Genomic DNA, 20,384 nt, shown 5'->3' on the forward strand with positions numbered 1-20,384 from the left:
CCCAGTACACTCACAGAGCCCCTCTCAATCTGGCCTCATTCCCATTTCACAAGGAAAGATTTCAGCTCCCAGGAACAAAGCTAGCTACCTACTAAAGCCTGACTGACTCAATGCACAACGTGCTGGCCAGGCCAGGGAAACTTCCTTCACTTGACACGTATTAATCTAGCCAGCGTTTTTTCCATCCACTGCTCCATTGTGTCTGGCTTTATTAGCCCGGCCATTAACAACTTTGCCACCGATAACGACGCATGCTACCGCATAGTTCCTTTATCCAAGTCTCCAAAAATAAACATTGTGTCTGCTAGATAACCTTATTCTGGATGCCTTTTCTCTACAGAATGTTGTTGAAATTGAAACATTCAATGGTCCCAGTATAAAGCTTTCAGAATGAGACAAATAGATGGCGGTTTCCTGTCTCTGAAGTAAAAGCTGGGTTTATGTCTCGGTCTGTCTGTCTGTTTCAGTTCATGCCACACAGAGCACGAGCCCTGAGCGCTGACTGCATGACCCCCCACGGCACCATCCTGCACCAGAACCTTGACTTTGACGAGTTCATCCCACCCATCCCTCCACCACCCTACTACCCCCCAGAGTACACCTGCACCCCGGTGATGGACGGGCAGAGGTATCGCAAAAAAACATCACACAACAAAACAGAACAAACACAACATACCACAACACAACACCTTGACCTCGGTGATGGGCGAACTGAGGTACTACAGCAAAGCAACACAACACCTGCACTTCGGTGATAGATGTACAGATGTACTGGCTGCAGCACAACACTCTGACCTCCTAACAACCTACCACCAGACTGAGTGTTGGCTGACCAACATAGCAACATGCCTGTTTGAATGACTGGCTGTAGCATCTCCTTTGGCACCTTTCACATTGGGTTTGATATAGTCTTGCGTTGCCATACCTCCAAAATACCTTGCAAAAACGGTTTGCATAGTTCTGCAAGATTTTGATTGGCTGTTAGATTTAAAGAACCCTTCCCCACACACCCGTAGAAGGGGGGGGAGTTGTGTGCCACTGTTTTCCATTTTTGTAAGACACATTTTGTAGAGTTGTAATACACATTTTGTTGCGTTTGCTAGTTTCAAATGGACGTTTTCAAATGATCAGGTGCTCTTTCGACAATCACACTTTTTACCTTATCTCCATTTGTCCATATGGCTGCGCTTTGCTACCACTGAAAAATCTTGAAGATTGCCCATTATTATAAAAGATAAGGGCTCAAAAAACGATTCAAGTAAGTAAATATATTTTGAAATGTTAAACTATGTATTAGACTTCAAGTAGACCACTTTGTAGGCTAACTCAACTGCGCTGCTAGCTAGCAAGCTAACTTTACACACTGCTTAGCTAAGTGAATTAAATGTCATCATCTAGATAACTTTCTATTACCTAACTACAGTATCTTGATGTAATCATTGTAAATTTAAAAACAGTTTCCAAATGCGTTAGTTGATAACAGCCTAGGAAGAGACTAATGGTGCGTTTCCATACAGGATGTTTTACCTAAAAGGCTCAGACTTTTATGTTTCCATTTACGTGGGCCGGCACCCGTATCTGGGCCATGACTTCGGTGGAGCTGCTCTCACTTGGGGCCAAAGCCAGGCCACTGATACTTTTCAGCCTACATTTACATAACAATGACTAACATTAACACCTTCTCACACAGTAACTGTGTATACCAGCAGTGTTTTTGTATACAACATGTGCTAACATAGGTAGCTACAGTTGAAGTCAGAAGTTTACATACACTTAGGTTGGAGTCATTAAAACTAGTTTTTCAACCAGTCCACAAATTTCTTGTTAACAAGTCGATTAGGACATCTACTGTGCGCATGACAAGTAATTTTTCTGACAATTGTTTACAGACTTATAATTCACTGTATCACAATTTCCGGTGGGTCAGAAGTTTACATACACTAAGATGACTGTGCTTTTAAACAGCTTGGAAAATTCCAGAAAATGATGTCATGGCTTTAGAAGCTTCTGATAGGCTAATTGACATCATTTGAGTCAATTGGAGGTGTACCTGTGGATGTATTTCAAGGCCTACCTTCAGACTCAGTGCCTCTATGCTTGACATCATGGGAAAATCTAAATAAATCAGCCTCAGAAAAAAAAATGGTAGACCTCCACAAGTCTGGTTCAGCCTTGGGAGAAATTTTCAAACACCTGAAGGTACCACGTTCATCTGTACAAACAATAGTATGCAAGTATAAACACCATGGGACCATGCAGCCGTCATACCGCTCAGGAAGGAGACACGTTCTAGAGATGAACGTACTTTGGTGCGAAAAGTAAATATCAATCCCAGGACAACAGCAAAGGACCTTGTGAAGATGCTGGAGGAAACAGGTACAAAAGTATCTATATCCACAGTAAAACGAGTCCTATATCGACATAACCTGAAATGCCGCTCAGCAAGGAAGAAGCCACTGCTCCAAAACTGCCATAAAAAAGCCAGACTACGGTTTGCAACTGCACATGGGGAGAAAGATCGTACTTTTTGAAGAAATGTCCTCTGATCTGATGAAACAACTGTTTGGCCATAATGTCCATCTTTATGTTTGGAGGAAAAAGGGGGAGGCTTGCAAACCGAAGAACATCAAATGGGTCTTCCAAATGGACAATGACCCCAAGCATACTTCCAAAGTTGTGGCAAAATGTCTTAAGGACAACAAAGTCAAGGTATTGGAGTGGCCATCACAAAGCCCTGACCTCAATCCTATAGAACATTTGTGGGCAGAACTGAAAAAGCGTGTGCGAGCAAGGAGGCCTACAAACCTGACTCATTTACACCAGCTCTGTCAGGAGGAATGGGCCAAGATTCACCCAACTTGTGGGAAGCTTGTGGAAGGCTAGCCAAAACATTTGACCCCAATTAAACCATTTAAAGGCAATGCTACCAAATACTAACTGAGTGTATGTAAACTTTTGACCCACTGGTAATGCGATGAAAGAAATTAAAGCTGAAATAAATCATTCTCTCTACTATTTTTTTCTGACATTTCACATTCTTAAAATAAAGTGGTGATCCTAACTGACCTAAGACAGATAATTTTTACTAGGATTAAATGTCAGGAATTGTGAAAAACTAAGTTTAAATGTATTTGGCTAAGGTGTATGTAAACGTCCAACTTCAACTGTATATGCCCTGGGTTATATGTGTAGGCCTACCTATGTTAGCACATGTTGTATACAAAAACAGTTGAACATCACACACAATGTATAAACCTATTAGAATTGGAGAAGGCCAACACTCCTGGGGATCTGCGTGGTGTGAAGGGTTCTGTTTCAGCCCAGAAATAACACACCTGATTCAACTTATCAAACCTAATGAGTTGATAATCAAGTGTGCTATTGCTGGGCTGGAACAGAAGTCTGCTCACCCAGTAGATCAGAGATCAGTGGAGCAAGGTTAGTCACTGCTGGTATGGAGTTTTGTTCACCTGAAATGATGCTTTAGTAATAATAGCCTACGTGTTACTACCACTCAATTTTCTATTGTTGTTTCGACTACGATGTCTAATCTTTACATACGAGTTAGATTATTTGAACATTTTGTTTTTGATGAAGCGTTTAAACTTGTTTTAATTGTTAAAATATTATTTTAAATGGACTAGTGTCAATGTTGATGAATCACAATCCTGCATTAAAGAGGGGAAGGGGTTCTGTCTCTAAAATGTCTGTTTTTGTGTTGTTTTCTCAAATGAACATGTCTTTTTTGCCTGTCTAGTTGTAAGATCTCCAATCTGTTTTATTTGATTGTCACGCTGTCTCAGTATATCAGCTATCTGAATCCAACCATATACCAGTGCTGCAGGCTGGTCTCATAGACTAGACGTAACATAGTAAACGTACATCCGGGACACTCAAATAGAGCCCCACAGTGGAGGTGTCATAATACCCATAAAACCTAGCGGTCAAACAGGGAAAATGTTAAAAACAATTCAAATAAGGGCTGTGTGTCATGTAGGCTTATCCTGGCGTGACGTTTTTTGATAAACAAATAAAACTCTCGGACAAGGTGGCTTTTATCAATATATTTGGCTCTATTTATTCTCAGATTTTAACATGCTAATTAGCATCAAAGTAGAGATCATTCAAGACTACAAATTTAAAACTTGCTTTAGACAGTTCACAGAATTATTAATTTAAAAACATTTAGCCAATTTATTCATGACTAAATTTAGCTAACATTAGATAGCTAATCCAGATATTGTTACCTTTTTGCCTCGATCTGGCTGTCTCATCCAGAACGAGGTTGTTGTTGTTCCCATAGTAGATAGACCAGGCGTATTCAGCTCTTACCCTATGAGGTCCGGTGTCTGCTGGTTGTCTCTTCAAACCTGATAATTATTTGCATCCTCCTGGTGTCCCAGGTCTAAATTAGTCCCTGATTTAAAGGGGATCAATGGAAGCAGTGAAAGCCGTGGAACTGGCTTCTAGGTCCAGAGTTGAGTTTGAGGGAGATAGACAGTACCATGGTTGGTTTATGTATCACTGACCCTGAATAAGCTAAATACTGGGCTAACACAGCTAACCTTTAGGTCAATAATATGCTGTTTTTATTAACATTTTGTTGCCTTTATAATCCTGAGAGAAATTGAACTAGCTTGTAGCTAGTTATACCTAGGTAGCTTACAAAGTTAACTGACTTTTCTCAAAATGAACCTCATTGTGACTAGCTACTTCTTGTCCCGGGGCTCATGCAACCCTGCACACCCAAATATCACTCCAGAAACGTCAAAATAAGAAATATTGAACTGGCCAGCATTGTTGACCATTTCTCCCCTCTTGCTGCAGCTTCATTTAATCTCAAAACAACAGAGAAATGCTGTAAAAACCAATGTGCCACAAACGTTCTGAAATGTTGTCACCAAGTGTTTTTTTTATTGACTTTATTTTGTCTTCACGCACTGAGGGGATTCGATTAATCTCGCCCGGGCTCCCGTGTAGGCGTGTTTAGCACTGTGATTTACACCTGGTTCGCACCCCTCTTTAGCTGATTTTTGCCATGGAACTTCCCCAGGTTTCCTGTTTTAGGGAAGCCTGGTTCACGACGAGGTTCGGTTTGATACAACTCCCTAGTTTGATTATTTGGTTTTGTCCTCGCCAAGAATCATATTCTATTTTAGTGATTGACGGCAGAGCTGAAACTAAACACATATGTTTTATTAAAATAGGTATCTTGCAAGTGGCTAGAGCAAGTTTGATCCTAAATATGTATTTTGTGGAGGCCTTGGGCCAAGCCACTCACAATGCTTAGTATGGACTATCAGAATGTTGTCGTGCTTTGTTAAGGAGCACAGGTAACGTCCATGGCCTTGTGCAAATGTGCCATTGATCTCCTTCCAATTGGTATAAGAGAATCAGTTCTATTTCCACATATTTGACAGCATGCTGATCCAGCTGCTTGGCTAGATGCCATGTGTTCTTGTCAATTAGGCTGTAAATAGAAACATGCAGAGGAAGCCTTTGTAGAGTCCCCTAGCTGAGGGCAGAAACATGTCATGACATCATCATGCGCTGGATGATTGATTCAGACACTCAGGTTGTATTTTATACTCTGCCACTTCACAGGAGAATGGGTTTTAATTAGAAAAGATGGCTCTTGCATGGGTGAGATATTTTTAATTAACACCACATGAAAAACAATGTGTCTCTCAACCAATTGAATGTGTTTTACTCTAAAATGAAGTGTTGCTGGATTGAGGAAGAAGAGGATATTTGTATTTCTCTCCTCACACCTTTCCTCCCTAATGTTTCTCACATTCAGAAGTCTACATCTGGACTTTCCACACTCCCCTTTCAGTGCCATCTATGGAGTACCCATCAACAGCCCTGGGACACTCTACCCCTCTGAGTTGCCCCCGTCATACGAGTCTGTGGTGGGGATGGGGATGGGGCAGACCCCTGCCAGTCAGGTGAGTAGCACTACCATCCTTCCCCCATAAAAGACCAGTGTACAAGCCAGCCTCTTTCTAACATTACACATTGTCTATTCACAGTCAGAGTAGTTTAGAACCCCTCTCACTGTTGAATACGTCCCTGTTTACATGCACATTGTAAGAACACAACTACAAAGGAGAGTGCTAAGAGAGGCATTTTGGCTTCAGAAGAAGTTGTTGTGTGAGATCACAAAGAGAGAAGGAGAAGTACACAGAGAGAAGCTAGCTGAGTTAGAGACTCAGTTGAAGTTTCTATTTGGGTTGAGGATTAGTGAGGTGAGAGGATTTTATGCTCCTCTCTCTCTCTCTCTCTGTGTAAATCGCTGCCACAGGCTCTAATAAAGGAGACATAATAAAGACGTGTAACATTTCCTTATGCAGATGACCCAATTCACTGCTGACCTCATAAGGCCTCCCCTAAGACAGAAGCACACACATACAGTGCATTCAGAAACTATTCAGACCCCTTGACTTTTTCCACATTTTGTTACTTTACAGCCTTATTCTAAAATGGAATCTACACACAATACCCCATAATAACAAAGCAAAACCATTTTTTTTCTTCAGATATCACATTTGCATAAGTATTCAGACCCTTTACTCAGTACTTTGTTGAAGCACCTTTGGCAGCGATTACAGCCTCGAGTCTTCTTGGGTACGACACTACAAGCTTGGCACACCTGTATTTGGGGAGTTTCTCCCATTCTTCTCTGCAGATATTCTCAAGTTCTGTCAGGTTGGATGGGGAGCGTCGCTGCACAGCTATTTTCAGGTCTTTGCAGGAATGTTCAATTGGGTTCAAAACCGGGCTCTAGCTGGGCCCCTCAAGTACATTCAGAGACTTGTCCCGAAGCCACTCCTGCGTTGTCTTGGTTGTGTGCTTAGGATCGTTGTCCTGTTGGAAGGTAAAACCTTTACCCCAGTCTGAGATCCTGAGTGCTCTGGAGCAGGTTTTCATCAAGGATCTCGCTGTACTTTGCTCCGTTCATCTTTCCCTTGATCCTGACTAGTCTCCCAGTCCCTGCCGCTGAAAAACATCGCCACAGTATTATGCTGCCAGCACCATACTTCATCGTAGGGATGGTGCCAGGTTTCCTCCAGACGTCACGCTTGGTATTCAGGTGAAAGAGTTCAATCTTGGTTTCATCAGACCAGAGAATCTCATTTTTCATGGTCTGAGAGTCCTTTAGGTGCCTTTTGTCAAACTCCAAGCGGGCTGTCATGTGCCTTTTACTGAGGAATGGCTTCCATCTAGCCACTTCCATAAAGGCCTGATTGGTGGAGTCCTGCAGAGATTGTCCTCTGGAAGGTTCCGCCATCTCCACAGAGGAACTCTGGAGCTCTGTCAGAGTGACCATCGGGTTCTTGGTCACCTCCCTGACCAAGCCCCTTCTCCCCCGATTGCTCAGTTTGGACGGGTGACCAGCTCTAAGAAGAGTCTTGGTGGTTCCAAACTTCTTCCATTTAAGAATGATGGAGGCCACTGTGTTCTTGGGGTACCCTTCCCCAGATCTGTGCCTCGACACAATCCTGTCTCAGAGCTCTACAGACATCTCCTTCGACCTCATGGCTTGGTTTTTGCTCTGACATGTACTGTCAACTGTTGGACCTTATATAGATAGGTGTGTGTCATTCCAAATCATGTCCAGTTGAATTTACCACAAGTGGACTCCAGTCAAGTTGTAGAAACAGCTCAAGGATGATCAGTGGAAACAGGATACACCTGAGATCAATTTCGAGTCTCATAGCAAAGGGTCTGAATACTTATGAAAATTAGGTGCAAACATTTCTAAAAACCTGCTTTCGCTTTGTCATTATGGGGTATTGTGTGTAGATTGGAAAACAATTTATTTAATACATTTTAGGATAAGGCTGTGACCTATCAAAATGTGGAAAAAGGTATACTTTCCGAATGCACTATAGGTGTGATGGGAAAAGTCTCATTTAGATGAGATGCAGAAGACACGTCTAGTCTGGTAGAACTTCAGAGCAGGTATAGATTTCAGTTCGGTGTTTGTCCTATGAACTCAATCATTGGAGGTACTATCGTTATCTACCTGGAGAAAATGTGAGGGGTCACTTCTTCAAGGAATATAGTTGGTTTTCTGTTGAATGCAGCTGGGTCGTTCCACCAATTGGGTGTCAAACTCGGTAAAAGAAAAAAATCATCCCATTTTAATATTGACATAAAGAGCACATGTTCAACTTCATAAAAAAACATGTTTTCCCATCTCTTGAGGTTAAATATAAAAAAAATACTATAGTGATTGCCTATTAAGTGCCAAAATGAAGTAACAGGGTTGACTGTAACAGGGTTGACGATTTCATCTTAAATCAGCCTTGTGACAGGGGGAATGGAAGCTTGTTGTGTGCAACAGGGAGTGGCAATTGAATGCAAGCTTAACAAAAAATGACATTCAATCATTGGCACAGTTATCTGTTCAGAGCTGAGTGGTGCTTTGTGGCTCTCCTAAGACAGACAAGATCTCTTGTCTCTTACATGACAGTGAAGGGAAACCACAGGAGACAAAGACATAAGAATCCAATCTGTAACAAAGCTGCATCATTCCACAAAAAGAGTGCCTTTTGTGTCCCTTTGAAATTCTAGGAGACATTGTGCACCAACATTTTAGAACAATATATATTATTTGCTCTAAAATGTAATACCAAAAGGCTTCCCCTCGGCTTTTAGAGCTCTCCGCACAGATCTCCTGAAAATGATCTTCCAACAAAGATTCTGTGAATGAGGTCGAATCAATATAGTTTTCTCACCTGAAGTACATGCCTTTGAAGTGTTGATGCAGAGAGAGCACCTGAGGGGACTGGCTGCTGTTAGATGTATGCCTCATAGGGGAGCAGCTGCAATAGGAGGGATCTAGATTCCCCTTGAATAGACACTCGTCGCTCAGGCTCAGGTTGACTAGAATAGAGGAATGGACCCGAAATGATCCGTTTGTACAGGTGACTGCAGCTTATGATTGGTAAGACTGAGGTATTGTATTGGAACATGCTTTATATTAAATGGTACTAAAGACACAACACAGCATTACATTCTTCTAAGACCCTGATTATCCTTTTTCATATTCACTGCTATGATTTTAGAAATACTCATCATGACGAGATGAGAAAGAAAGCACACATTACACATAACGTCATAAGCATACAATTACCTAAGAAAACCACATTATAGTGACAGTTCACCACCTCTAAAATCCCAATGGAATTCCTGATGTAGGGTGGGTGTGCTTGGAGAGCTCTCTACTGGCCAGAGTGTGGTACTGAGCACATGGTTGCCAGATGTGTCGGGAAGAAGCAGCGGCCTCTGACAGATGTTCTTCAAAAGGATTCTCTGCCTCATCCACCTGTTCCTCATCTTTAACAAGGGTTTCACTAATGGCAGAATTATTTGGTTCCCTCACTCACTATCCCTTTGGAAATGTGTGTCTCCTTTGTCAACTGTAAAAACTAATCATGTCTGTCTGTCTGTCTGTCCATGTGCTCCCCTCGTGCTCCCCTCTGCAGGTCACTACCAGCATTGATCAGCAGGCCACTGAGTCCAGCCTCTGTGAGAGAAACACCACAGCTGGTCTCAGTACTCAGGGTAAGGAAGGCTCAATCACTATCACTACAGCCACCCCGCACACCACTTTGACTGTGTGTGAACAGGCTGGTGTATCTCACCCATAGGGGGGAGCCATGTTTGATATCTATGCCTGTACTGTAATTTGGTGCAGCTGATGCTTGTGCTCTCCTGTGTCTTGTCCCAGCCTCGGTGGACAGTGCCTCTCTAATGGTATCAGAGGAGGTGGCAGAAATTCCAGACCACAGTTGCTCCTCAGAGGATCTCTGTTCCCTGGAGGTGCAGGGCTCTGACTCCTCTCCCTATGGCACGCTGCACACCGCCCCCACTGATGGCAGCTGTATCAGTCTAGAGCTCAGTGCCCGCTTCTCCCACCACCACCGCGGCCCGGCCCGGCTCGACGACACTGGCTACAGCGAGTCCTCCCACACCCAGGACTCCATACCCCACTCTCCAGACTGGTCCATAGAGAACAGCAACATACTGGAGCACGAGGAGCCCAAGGGAGGAGTAAAGCTACACGCAAACCTCAGAGAACGAGCCAGTAGGAAGCAGCTGATTCTTCCTGTCCCTCCTACTCCTCCCTCCCTGCCCTCTGCCTCCCCCTCTGCAGCCACAGCCTCCGTAGAGGCAGCCTCAGCAGCCCAGAGCCTCCCTGCCTGCCCCTCCCCGTCCACCCCTGCCCGGCCCCGTGGCTCCCGGCTGTGCTTCAGTGTGTGGTCCCCATCCTCCTCTTCCTCCCCGGCCTCGCAGCCCCCTTCTACCTCAGCGCCCGCAGAGCGACCCCGCATGCTCCGGTCTGGCAGGAGGTATCGCAAGCTGGCTCGCATCGTACGCTCCACCAGCGACCCCATCTCCTGTACCTCCATAACTGGAAGTACGTGAGTTGTTCCTGTGTCGGCACGACACTGCTCCCCATGTGCTGTTTAGGGAAGATCCTGTCATTACTGTTGAGATGAACCGGGTTAATCAGACCACATAGGCAGCTAGCATCACTTCATTTGGTGAAATGCAAATAATATACTTTAGCATAAGTACTTGTTCACCATAAGGCTAACATCTCCCTCTGCAGGTGACAGCTGTGGCAGCCCCTCTGCAAGCGACCCTCCTCCTGAAGATTCTCCTCAGACTTCACCAGAGCAAGGTAATGCCCACCCCACCAGAGCCTTTTACCACCTCTCTACTATGTACGACTTTCACATCTCCCCACCAGATCACTCCCCACCTAACCTAGCAGTCTACACATACCCCTGGCGAAAACACCCATTTAGACCAGCGACTCGTAGGAGAAAATAGCGTTCACCTACAGAATGTGCAAATGTGTTGAATATGTTGAGTCCCTCCTGATTGGATGTTGTTGTATGTTTGTGTCTTTGGTGTGTTCAGAGTCCACAGAGGTGGCAGCTCCTCCCCACGCCGCTGCCAAAGTCAGCACCCGCAGTGGTAGAAAGCAGAAGGAGGGGAGGAAAGTGGACATCCGCCTCAAACCGCGAGCCCTGCACACGGTCTCCAACGAGCGTCCACACTCTCTGGCTGACCTCAAGACGTATAAAGACACCAAAATCCTGGTGGCCAAATTCCTGGAGCACTCCAGCTGCAGTCTACCTCCAGAGGTCCAGCAGGTGGTCAACAGCATCAAGTATGTCATCAAGTCTGACGAGAGACACATGGAGGAAGCTATATTCAGTGCCAATGTCATAGATCAGGTACCCCTATTGATGGGCATGAGTATGAATGCATATACAAAATAAGATGGTCTGATAACTTAATGAAACCATTGTTGGACCATTCTGGTCTAAACTGTTGGTCAGTGATATTGATGGATTTGTTTGTTTGTGTCTGTTACTTTGCACAGGTGATGACACAATCACAACGCATCATCGGCAGCCCAAGGAAGCGTGCCCATGAAGACTTGCACCTACAAAGCTGTGGGGCCTTGAGTTCCCCTTCCTCATCCCTGCGCCGTCCACCTACAGCACCAGGGCCTCCCAACCCCCCTGCTTCCGTGGACTCCTCTCCCTCACCCTCTGAACGCACTCAAAGCCTTTTGTGTAGAGAGACCATCCTTTGACTGCCCTCCCTCCCCACCAAGGACTCAACCTCTATTTCTATCTCATAGTGCCCTGTGAGACTGTGCCAAGACTTTAGCAGAAACAAACTCAGTAGGTCATGTCTGGAGTGGATTGGCTTCTGTTCTCTCTATCTCATATCAAAAACAGCAGAATGTTATCTTCTCCCTCAGGGGACTTTTTAACAGTCTCAACCCTGTAAACACACTTGTAAGCCAACTAAATGGAGACGTCGTGATGAAAAACTAGTGCTCTACTTTATGAAAAGGAAAGAAAAACAACTTTGTATTAAAACTGTGAACTGGACCGTTTTGGGATGGTACTAGCTCCAGCAGACTTTGTGGATTTTGATTGGCTGAATACTGTGTGCCACTGCAGGACAGAGAACGTTACAAAAGTGGATTATTTAACTTACCTCAATGTGTTACAGTTCTTATCAGTGTTACAATAAAATATGACTTTCTATGTTGTAGTCGACCTCCTTTCAACAATGGTATGTCATTTGAACATTACATACATTTCTAGGAGGCGCGAGAGACACAGAAGCCATGCTTACAGAAGATGCATGGCGCAACTGAATAGTAAAAAAAACATACTGTATGTACAAATCACACAAATTGTGTAATATTTTGAAAACCTTGTTCATTGTAACTTTCGAAATGTCAAGAACTTGTGGTTTGACAAACTATTCTGAATGAGCTAGGTTGCCATCCAATTGGCGACAGATTTTCAGGTGAATATTCAAAAATTTGCATAGAAACAATATAAACAATTTCCCCAACAGAGGTGTCTCCATCAAACTGACTTATTAGCGGATAAAATGCTGCGCGTGATGATGTAGTGTACATAAAATGACTTTTGCACTTAAGTTTTCATGTACTGAATAAATCAATTGAAATTTAAAGGGATAGTTGACCCAAATGACAAAATGACATTTGTTTCCTTACCATGTCAGCATTCTATGGACAAGGTATGACATCAGTCCCTGCTTTGGTTTCATTTCCCTGCTACTGTTTCCATATGCTTGAAAATAAAAGAGAGCTGCACACTCTAGGAGCTCAGATGCAAAAATGTAATTACCAACGTTTCGACAGCCAAGCGATCTTCATCAGGGTATAATCACAAACACTGCGGGATGACTCGTTTATGTAATGTCAAAAGACACAGGTGTCTGTAATCATGGCCAAGAGTGGCCTAACGTCATTGGTTAATTATCAAATATTAAAATGGCATACAAAGAACAGCATACAAACAACAAATGGATAGCATACGATCATAGATTAATTTTAGACTACACAAGCTTACAAACAATTACAATGGCAAAGTCACAATAATCACAAGAACGGCTTCAGATCAGTCTACGTTGAGACCGAAGGGAACAAGGGTCTTTATGTTAAAGCTCCAGGCAGCCTCTTGTTTTAACAATAAATTACCAAGGTCACCCCCTCTCCTAGGGAGGGTGACATGTTCGATGCCAATATAACGCAGAGACTAAATCGAGTAGCCTGCCTCCAGGAAGTGGGCCGCAACTGGGTAAGTAAAGTTTTTACACCTAATGGTGCTACGATGCACCTTTGATTGGGATCGATTTCCCTGTTTGTGGGTGTTTGAAGGATGTACATTTATAAGTGCCATTGCATTGAGTACAGCCATTACATTCATAATTTCTATCCAGTAGGGGCGCAAATAGACGTTGTTCAGGAATATCTTGGGGTGGTAAATCAGAGTGTACCAATTGGTCTCTGAGATTTCTGCCCCGCGAGAATACGACCAAGGGACCATGGTCCGAAAACACATTACCGAGACTATCATCGGATTTTAGAATGTGCCAATGTTTGTGAACAATTCCCTTAATTTGTTCAGAACGCTTTGAATAGTGGGTAGTTAGAACACAAGAATGCATCTTTTTGCAAGACTGCGAGACTTTTCTCTATGGCAATATTAATCTGATCATTTTTGTAGCCCCTCCCCTTGAACTTTCTTTGCGTCTCTGTTTCCATATGCTAACATTTAAATATTTTTGGCACAAATATATATTATACTTTTTTGGGCATCATTTCCAAATCATGTGAAAGTATCTAAAATGTATTGTGAACCTCAAGAAAGTCACTTATAGATGTTTTAAAAAATGTCTCTCATTGATCGGGACAGGTGAGTGCAGGACATGCAGGACCCAGGGGTAAATGTAGATTACATTTCCCTGTACGGGACAATGTGTGCACACACCCCAAAAAATGATGGGCCAAATCATAGAACTACATATAGAACCCCCTATTAATTCAATAGGATCTCTGCGGGCCTAGTCCTAAAGATATGTCATTTAACTTTTAAAATGTATGACATTTTATTGTGGCATAAACACAACCAGTCATAATGTTTTCATCTGATTCTCAAACATTCATACTTCAAAGGGCTCCTTTACTAGGCTACTCGCGCACATTCACTCACTCGCAGCATATTTCCATCCGTCATACAGTGGTGAATGGAAAGAGACATCTGTTACACAAAACACCAAAAAGTGTAATGACATTTGTCATTTGGTGATTGTCATTAGGCTAGAATGTATGCATCCACTGCTGCCCTGCGTCTCTGATCCCGCCACTACTCATCTCTGCCTTGGCAAAATGTCAGTGTTCTCATTGAACCATATCGCATTTTTGAGTGTATAGGCCACTATACCACCCGTTTTCAAGTCCAATCGCACATTTTTCATGCCTCTGACATACGGTAATGATTAATAATGGTGTAATAGCCTACAGTTTTGTTGACATTTTGTTTTAATAACTATGATAGGCTCATGTTTTACTGGTATGGTGTACCCCCACTATTTATTTTGCTGGGACTCTGTACCAGACCGTACCACCTTACTTTCACCCCTGGATGGACGCACCTGTCTCAAGCAATGAGAGAGGATTTGAAATAGACAAGATGGCGGCGTACACATTGTTGCATTACTTCATGGAGCAAAACATGTATTTATTTTAATAACAGCGCATTTAAAAAATACTAACGAACCACCTACAACTGGACACAGACATTTTAGAAGATAAATGTTTTGCCGAATCATGAACGAAGAGAGTTTCGCCAAGTTAATAAGGTTTGTCAAAAATTCGCTGCTACACCAAACAGCACCTATCCTGGAACGGCTAATGGAGCATCACATTAGCCCATTACAATCTGTTAGCTACAGCATCATTCAAATGATAGCCTACCCTCAATATTTATTAGACCATGTGCATGAAGCTCATCACCGTGCACATAACCACCGTAAGTTAGAAGTTAGGAAATAAGTTGTGAAGTTCATCATACCTTATTCCCTCTGCCTATGAACTCTGCTTGTGCATGTCGTGGTGGTAGTAGGCCTCAACATAATCACTTACGACACGCATAAAAGCGTGTCCATCGTAATGCATAATGTATTTCACCTGCCCCGACCTCCTCCTTCTTTAAATTTGTACTGTCACAGCCTCCCTATTCATCTATATATCTTATCTAGCCCTATGTTTCCGTCTACTGTTCTGGAATGTGAATTCATTACACTTTGTGAGACAAAAAGGGATGGGACAACAGATGGGGAAAAGGGAGTAAAACTGCCATACCAACTAACCCTATACCCTTTAAAACCTCACCACTATCTGATCCTACAGCAGACCAGCAGCCTGGGAGGACGGGACACTATCGTTCCACACACCTTGTAACTCTTCTGCAGTAAAATCACGTACAACCAAGTGCTTTTCTGCAGCTGCCAGCACAACATCTAATTTCGGTGATGTACGTTCTATTACTGCGGTACAGATGATAACGATGGGTATGGACCCTAAGAAACACAGTTACTGAAGCACATGTTATTCCTATCAATATCTATTGGCCTTATCCTACTCACAAGGATCCTCTTCACTGCCTCAGCATATGACATCTTCTGTACTACGCTGATCCTGGCAACCCCAACCTGCCTTTCTCTTACAGAACCATGGGTACCCCTAGAGTTAACACGCACAACTTTTCCCACCGATACTACATATTGCCTTGTCTCATTCCCTCCTGTACACTACTCACATCTAGGAATCTTCCTCCTACACACCGTTGCAACATGACCATACACTTGGCACCTGAAATACTGCAGCAGGTTCAGCACAAAACCTCGTACTGGATAACTGATATATCCTAACATGACTTAGTCAAGTAAAGACTCAACACCATAACTCAAAAGAACAGACAGTGACTCTTCTATTTCACCCCACTCTCCACAGGGTCTCTGTCGCATCAAATGGCAGGCATAACAAACACTGGGAATCTTCCCCTTCAGCTGATCCATGTTCACCCCTGCCTCTACCCCAGTAATCATTCCCTTCAATGGCGCCCTGTTCTTGAGAGCAACACAAACAACATATCTTGTTGAATCTTAATGTCCAGCCGTAGCTGTCGCTTTAAGCTACCCTGGGTCATTGTAAATTCAAGCCAATCACTGTGCAGCATTATTTTCAGCCAACATTGTCTATGGTCCCTTTTATCCATGACCCTTGTCTAGCGTATTTAGTATTGTTGACATTTCAGAGCAATGAACACGCCGATTGGCACGTGTGTTTTTCTGTTGCTCATTAGATAAATGAGATTTCAGTCTTGGCAATGTGTTTCCTGACCAATTCCGCATTTAGTTAATGATGTTTGTCCCCCATGAGACACTGTAGACACGGAAGCCTATATCACTTCCTCAAAATCCCCAGAATGAATCCAAGATAACTCAAGAAATCTGTAATTATTTTTTACCTTTTTGCAGAGGATGTTTTAGTTGCTCAATTTTACATCTAACTAAGGTGTTTGGTGCAGTATTCTCAAGTAAAAAAATGCTGACGTGCTGTCTTATGTAAATAATCGGCACTGCTGAGAAGGTCTGTCACATTGTCTATGCTATTGGATAGAGAGCAATCACCGCAGCTGTTCACCCCATCTTAGTGGGCAAATGGACATGTCAAATCAAAACCCAACCATCATTTATCCATTGTTTATTTAATTTTTTTTTAATGTTATTTCACCTTTATTTAACCAGGTAGGCTAATTGAGAACAAGTTCTCATTTGCAACTGCGACTTGGCCAAGATAAAGCAAATAAGTTTGACGCATACAACAACACAGAGTTACACATGGAATAAACAAACATACAATCTGTCACGCCCTGGCCATAGAGAGGCTTTTATTCTCTATTTTGGTTAGTCCAGAGTGTGACTAGGGTGGGCATTCTATGTTCATTTTCTATGTTTTGGATTTCTTTGTTGCTTGGACAGGTGTGGTTCTCAATCAGAGGCAGCTGTCTATCGTTGTCTCTGATTGAGAACCATACTTAGGTAGCCTTTTCCCACCTAGGTTTTGTGGGGAGTTGCTTTCTGTTTTTGTGTCTGCACCAGACAGAACTGTTTCGGTTGTTGTTGTTTTGCTATTCAGGGTTCAGTTCAACTAATAAAAGATGAACACGCGGACAGGCTGCACCTTGGTCCTCACCTTCTTCCACCAACAGCCGTTACACAGTCAATAATAGAGTAGAAGAAGTCTATATACAGCATGTGCAAATGAGGTAGGATAAGGGATGTAAGGAAATAAATAGGCCATGGTGGTGAAGTAATTACATTATAGCAATTAAACACTGGAATGGTAGAATGTGCAGAAGATGAATGTGCAAATAGAGATACTGGGGTGCAAAGGAGCACGATAAATAAATACAGTATGGGGATGAGGTAGTTGGATGGGTTATTTACAGATGGTCTATGTACAGGTGCAGTGATCTGCTCTGACAGCTGGAGCTTAAAGCTAGTGAGGGAGATAAGTCTCCAGCTTTAGTGATTTTTGCAGTTCGTTCCAGTCATTGGCAGCAGAGAACTGGAAGGAGAGGCGGCCAAAGGAAGAATGCTTTTGGGGTGACCAGTGAGATATACCTGCTGGAGTGCATGCTACGGGTGGGTGCTGCTATGGTGACCAGTGAGCTGAGATAAGGCGGGGCTTTACCTAGCAGAGACTTGTAGATGACCTGGAGCCAGTGGGTTTGGCGACGAGTATGAAGCGAGGGCCAGCCAACGAGAGCATACAAGTCACAGTGGTGGGTAGTATATGGGGCTTTGGCGACAAAACGGATGGCACTGTGATAGACTGCATCGAATTTGTTGAGTAGAGTGTTGGAGGCTATTTTGTAAATGACATTGCTGAAGTCGAGGATCGGTAGGATGGTCAGTTTTACGAGGGTATGTTTGGCAGCATGAGTAACGGAGGCTTTGTTGCGAAATAGGAAGCCGATTTTAGATTTGGATTGGAGATGTTTAATGTGAGTCTGGAAGGAGAGTTTACAGTCTAACCAGACACCTAGTTATTTGTAGTTGTCCACATACTCTAAGTTAGAACCGAGTAGTGATGCTGACGGGCGAGCAGGTGCGGGCAGCGATCGGTTGAAGAGCATGCATTTAGTTTGACTTGCATTTAAGAGCAGTTGGAGGCCACAGAAGGAGAGTTGTATGGCATTGAAGCTCGTCTTAGTTAACACAGTGTCCAAAGAAGGGCCAAATGTATACAGAATGGTGTCGTCTGCATAGAGGTGGATCAAATAATCACCAGCAGCAAGAGCGACATCATTGATGTATACAGAGAAGAGAATCAGCCCGAGAATTGAACCTTGTGGCACGACCATAGAGACTACCAGAGGTCCGGACAACAGGCCCTCCGATTTGACACACTGATCTCTATCAGAGAAGTAGTTGATGAACCGGGTGAGGCAATCATTTGAGAAACCAAGGCTGTTGAGTCTGCCAATAAGAATGTTGTGATTGACAGAGTTGAAAGCCTTAGCCAGGTCGATGAATACGGCTGCACAGTAATGACTCTTATCGATGGCGGTTATGATACCGTTTAGGACCTTGAGTGTGGCTGAGGTGCACCCATGACCAGCTCTGAAACCAGATTGCATAGCGGAGAAGGTACGGTGGGATTCAAAATGGTCGTGATACATGGATGTTCCAATCTCCGTTTTAGACGAGACTGACTTATGACCAAAATTATCCTGTTTACAATTTGTTGTAGTCCATTTTCACCAGAGGCTCAACTTTGGTTTTAGAAGTGGGGGGGGACATATTTTTTTATTTGATCCAGTTGGACAAACACTCCAAACAGCCTACCCGACTGCCCGGAGGCATATCCATTTTCCTAAAGCACACCGATGCCTCGTTTTGGGGGAGTGGGGGACGACAATGGCATGTCCCCCGTCCCCAGGGAATGTTGCACCCCTGATTTTGACACTAGAATAACTTCCTGGCTCATATCGATGCCACATAGGCCGTTTTCAAAGAGATTTGTTGCTTTTTAAAGGCAGTCGCTCTTTAACCACATTTACATACTATGGAAGCATTTAGCTGCTGAAACTCAATTGGAAATACAAATGGACCCATCCACAGTTTTTATGAGAGTAAAGTCATAGCACATAAAACAAATCCTGACAGCTGTGATGGAAAGGATGTTTTGGTACACTTTTATAAATGCAAACAGATCATTTGTTCATTCAACATGGTGGGATCTTTTTGTGTAGATAAAATTAATTATGAGGTGGAAAGGCCTTTATGCAAATATTGTTATAATAATAACTTGGGGTCGTGATGATATGCATATAGTGTGTGGTCCTCCCACTAAGACTCGGGAAACCATACAGTTTATTAGGCTACAGATTTAATAAATTATGAACTTCACAGGATGGTGAAAGTACAAGGTGATGAGCTTGATGCTCTTTTCCAATAAATATCGAGGGTCTTATTCTGGTGACATGATTATAGATGCTTGACTGCCAATTGACAACAAAAATCATATACAGTGCCTTGCAAAAGTATTCACCCCCTTGGCGTCTTTCCTATTTTGTTGCATTCCAATCTGTCATTAAAATGTATATTTATTTGGATTTCATGTATTGGACATACACAAAATTGTCCAAATTGGTGAAGTGAAATGAAAAAAAGAACTTGTTTCAAAAAATAATAAAAAAATGTACAAACGTAAAAGTGGTGCGTCAATATCTATTCACATGCTTTGCTATGAAGCCCCTAAATAAGATCTGGTGCAACCAATTACTGTTACGTGGAGCAACACAGGGGAACCCAAGAGCAGACTCAGATGAGGAAACAGGGATGAATGAACCAAAATATTTATTGTTACACAGGGAGATATGGAGTGCAGATCCAGGGAAGCTCGGATGAGTTGCAGAAAAAACAGATGTGGAGACTGAGGTTGGAGTTAGCTGAGTAGAACAGGGTAAACAGGTCCCGAGGGGAATCCAAGGTAGTGGTGGCGAGTAACATCGAGAGCAAGGTAGTTGGGTGGTGAGATGTGGAACAGGAGTCAGAGACAGAGCGGTAACTGCAATGAGAGGATAAACAGTGTCAGGCAGGGAAACAGGCACAGCAGAGTACCAGGATTTTGAATAATCATAAATGGCTAGACTCATGAGCTGACTGAGCAGAGATTACAATCCAGCAGAGTGGAAGTGGCAGGACTGAGTATTTGTAGAGGTCTTTATTATGGAACGGGTTACAGCTGGTAGGGATCTGCTCTGACTCCAGCATACCTGTCTCCAACCACACAATCACACAGAGAGGGACAAGGAGCAGAGAGAGTGTACAGGGGGAGTAACTGCAGGTCAAGAAGAGTGGAGGAGATGTGACAATTACCTTCAGAAGTCACATAATTAGTTAAATAAAGTGTCACATCTGCTCCTGCAACGCCCTCTACTGCTCATCCTATG

General features: G+C 43.2%; 2 protein-coding genes across 4 annotated transcripts in view; both read left to right on the forward strand.

Moving 5' to 3' along the window:
- Nucleotides 1–12,086, forward strand: part of LOC110506438 (protein FAM189A1) — a 173,998-nt gene extending 161,912 nt beyond the window's left edge. For 2 of the 3 annotated variants that reach the window (XM_021586042.2, XM_021586041.2), the window contains 7 exons: nucleotides 468–628; nucleotides 5,801–5,948; nucleotides 9,495–9,573; nucleotides 9,740–10,429; nucleotides 10,625–10,696; nucleotides 10,939–11,258; nucleotides 11,408–12,086. In XM_021586042.2, the coding sequence (XP_021441717.2) occupies nucleotides 468–628; nucleotides 5,801–5,948; nucleotides 9,495–9,573; nucleotides 9,740–10,429; nucleotides 10,625–10,696; nucleotides 10,939–11,258; nucleotides 11,408–11,623 (1,686 nt within the window). In that variant the 3' untranslated portion in view covers nucleotides 11,624–12,086. The remainder of the gene's footprint in view (nucleotides 1–467; nucleotides 629–5,800; nucleotides 5,949–9,494; nucleotides 9,574–9,739; nucleotides 10,430–10,624; nucleotides 10,697–10,938; nucleotides 11,259–11,407) is intronic. The other variant, XM_036963964.1, reaches the window with a different exon arrangement.
- Nucleotides 12,087–12,952: 866 nt separating this feature from the next.
- LOC110506439 (protein GOLM2) overlaps nucleotides 12,953–20,384 on the forward strand; it is a 31,264-nt gene continuing 23,832 nt past the window's right edge. The window contains exon 1 of the mRNA XM_036964473.1: nucleotides 12,953–13,154. Coding sequence (XP_036820368.1) covers nucleotides 13,086–13,154 — 69 coding nt within the window. The 5' untranslated portion in view covers nucleotides 12,953–13,085. The remainder of the gene's footprint in view (nucleotides 13,155–20,384) is intronic.

The sequence above is a fragment of the Oncorhynchus mykiss genome, chromosome 26 (assembly GCF_013265735.2).
Source record: "Oncorhynchus mykiss isolate Arlee chromosome 26, USDA_OmykA_1.1, whole genome shotgun sequence".
Classification (NCBI taxonomy): Eukaryota; Metazoa; Chordata; class Actinopteri; order Salmoniformes; family Salmonidae; genus Oncorhynchus; species Oncorhynchus mykiss.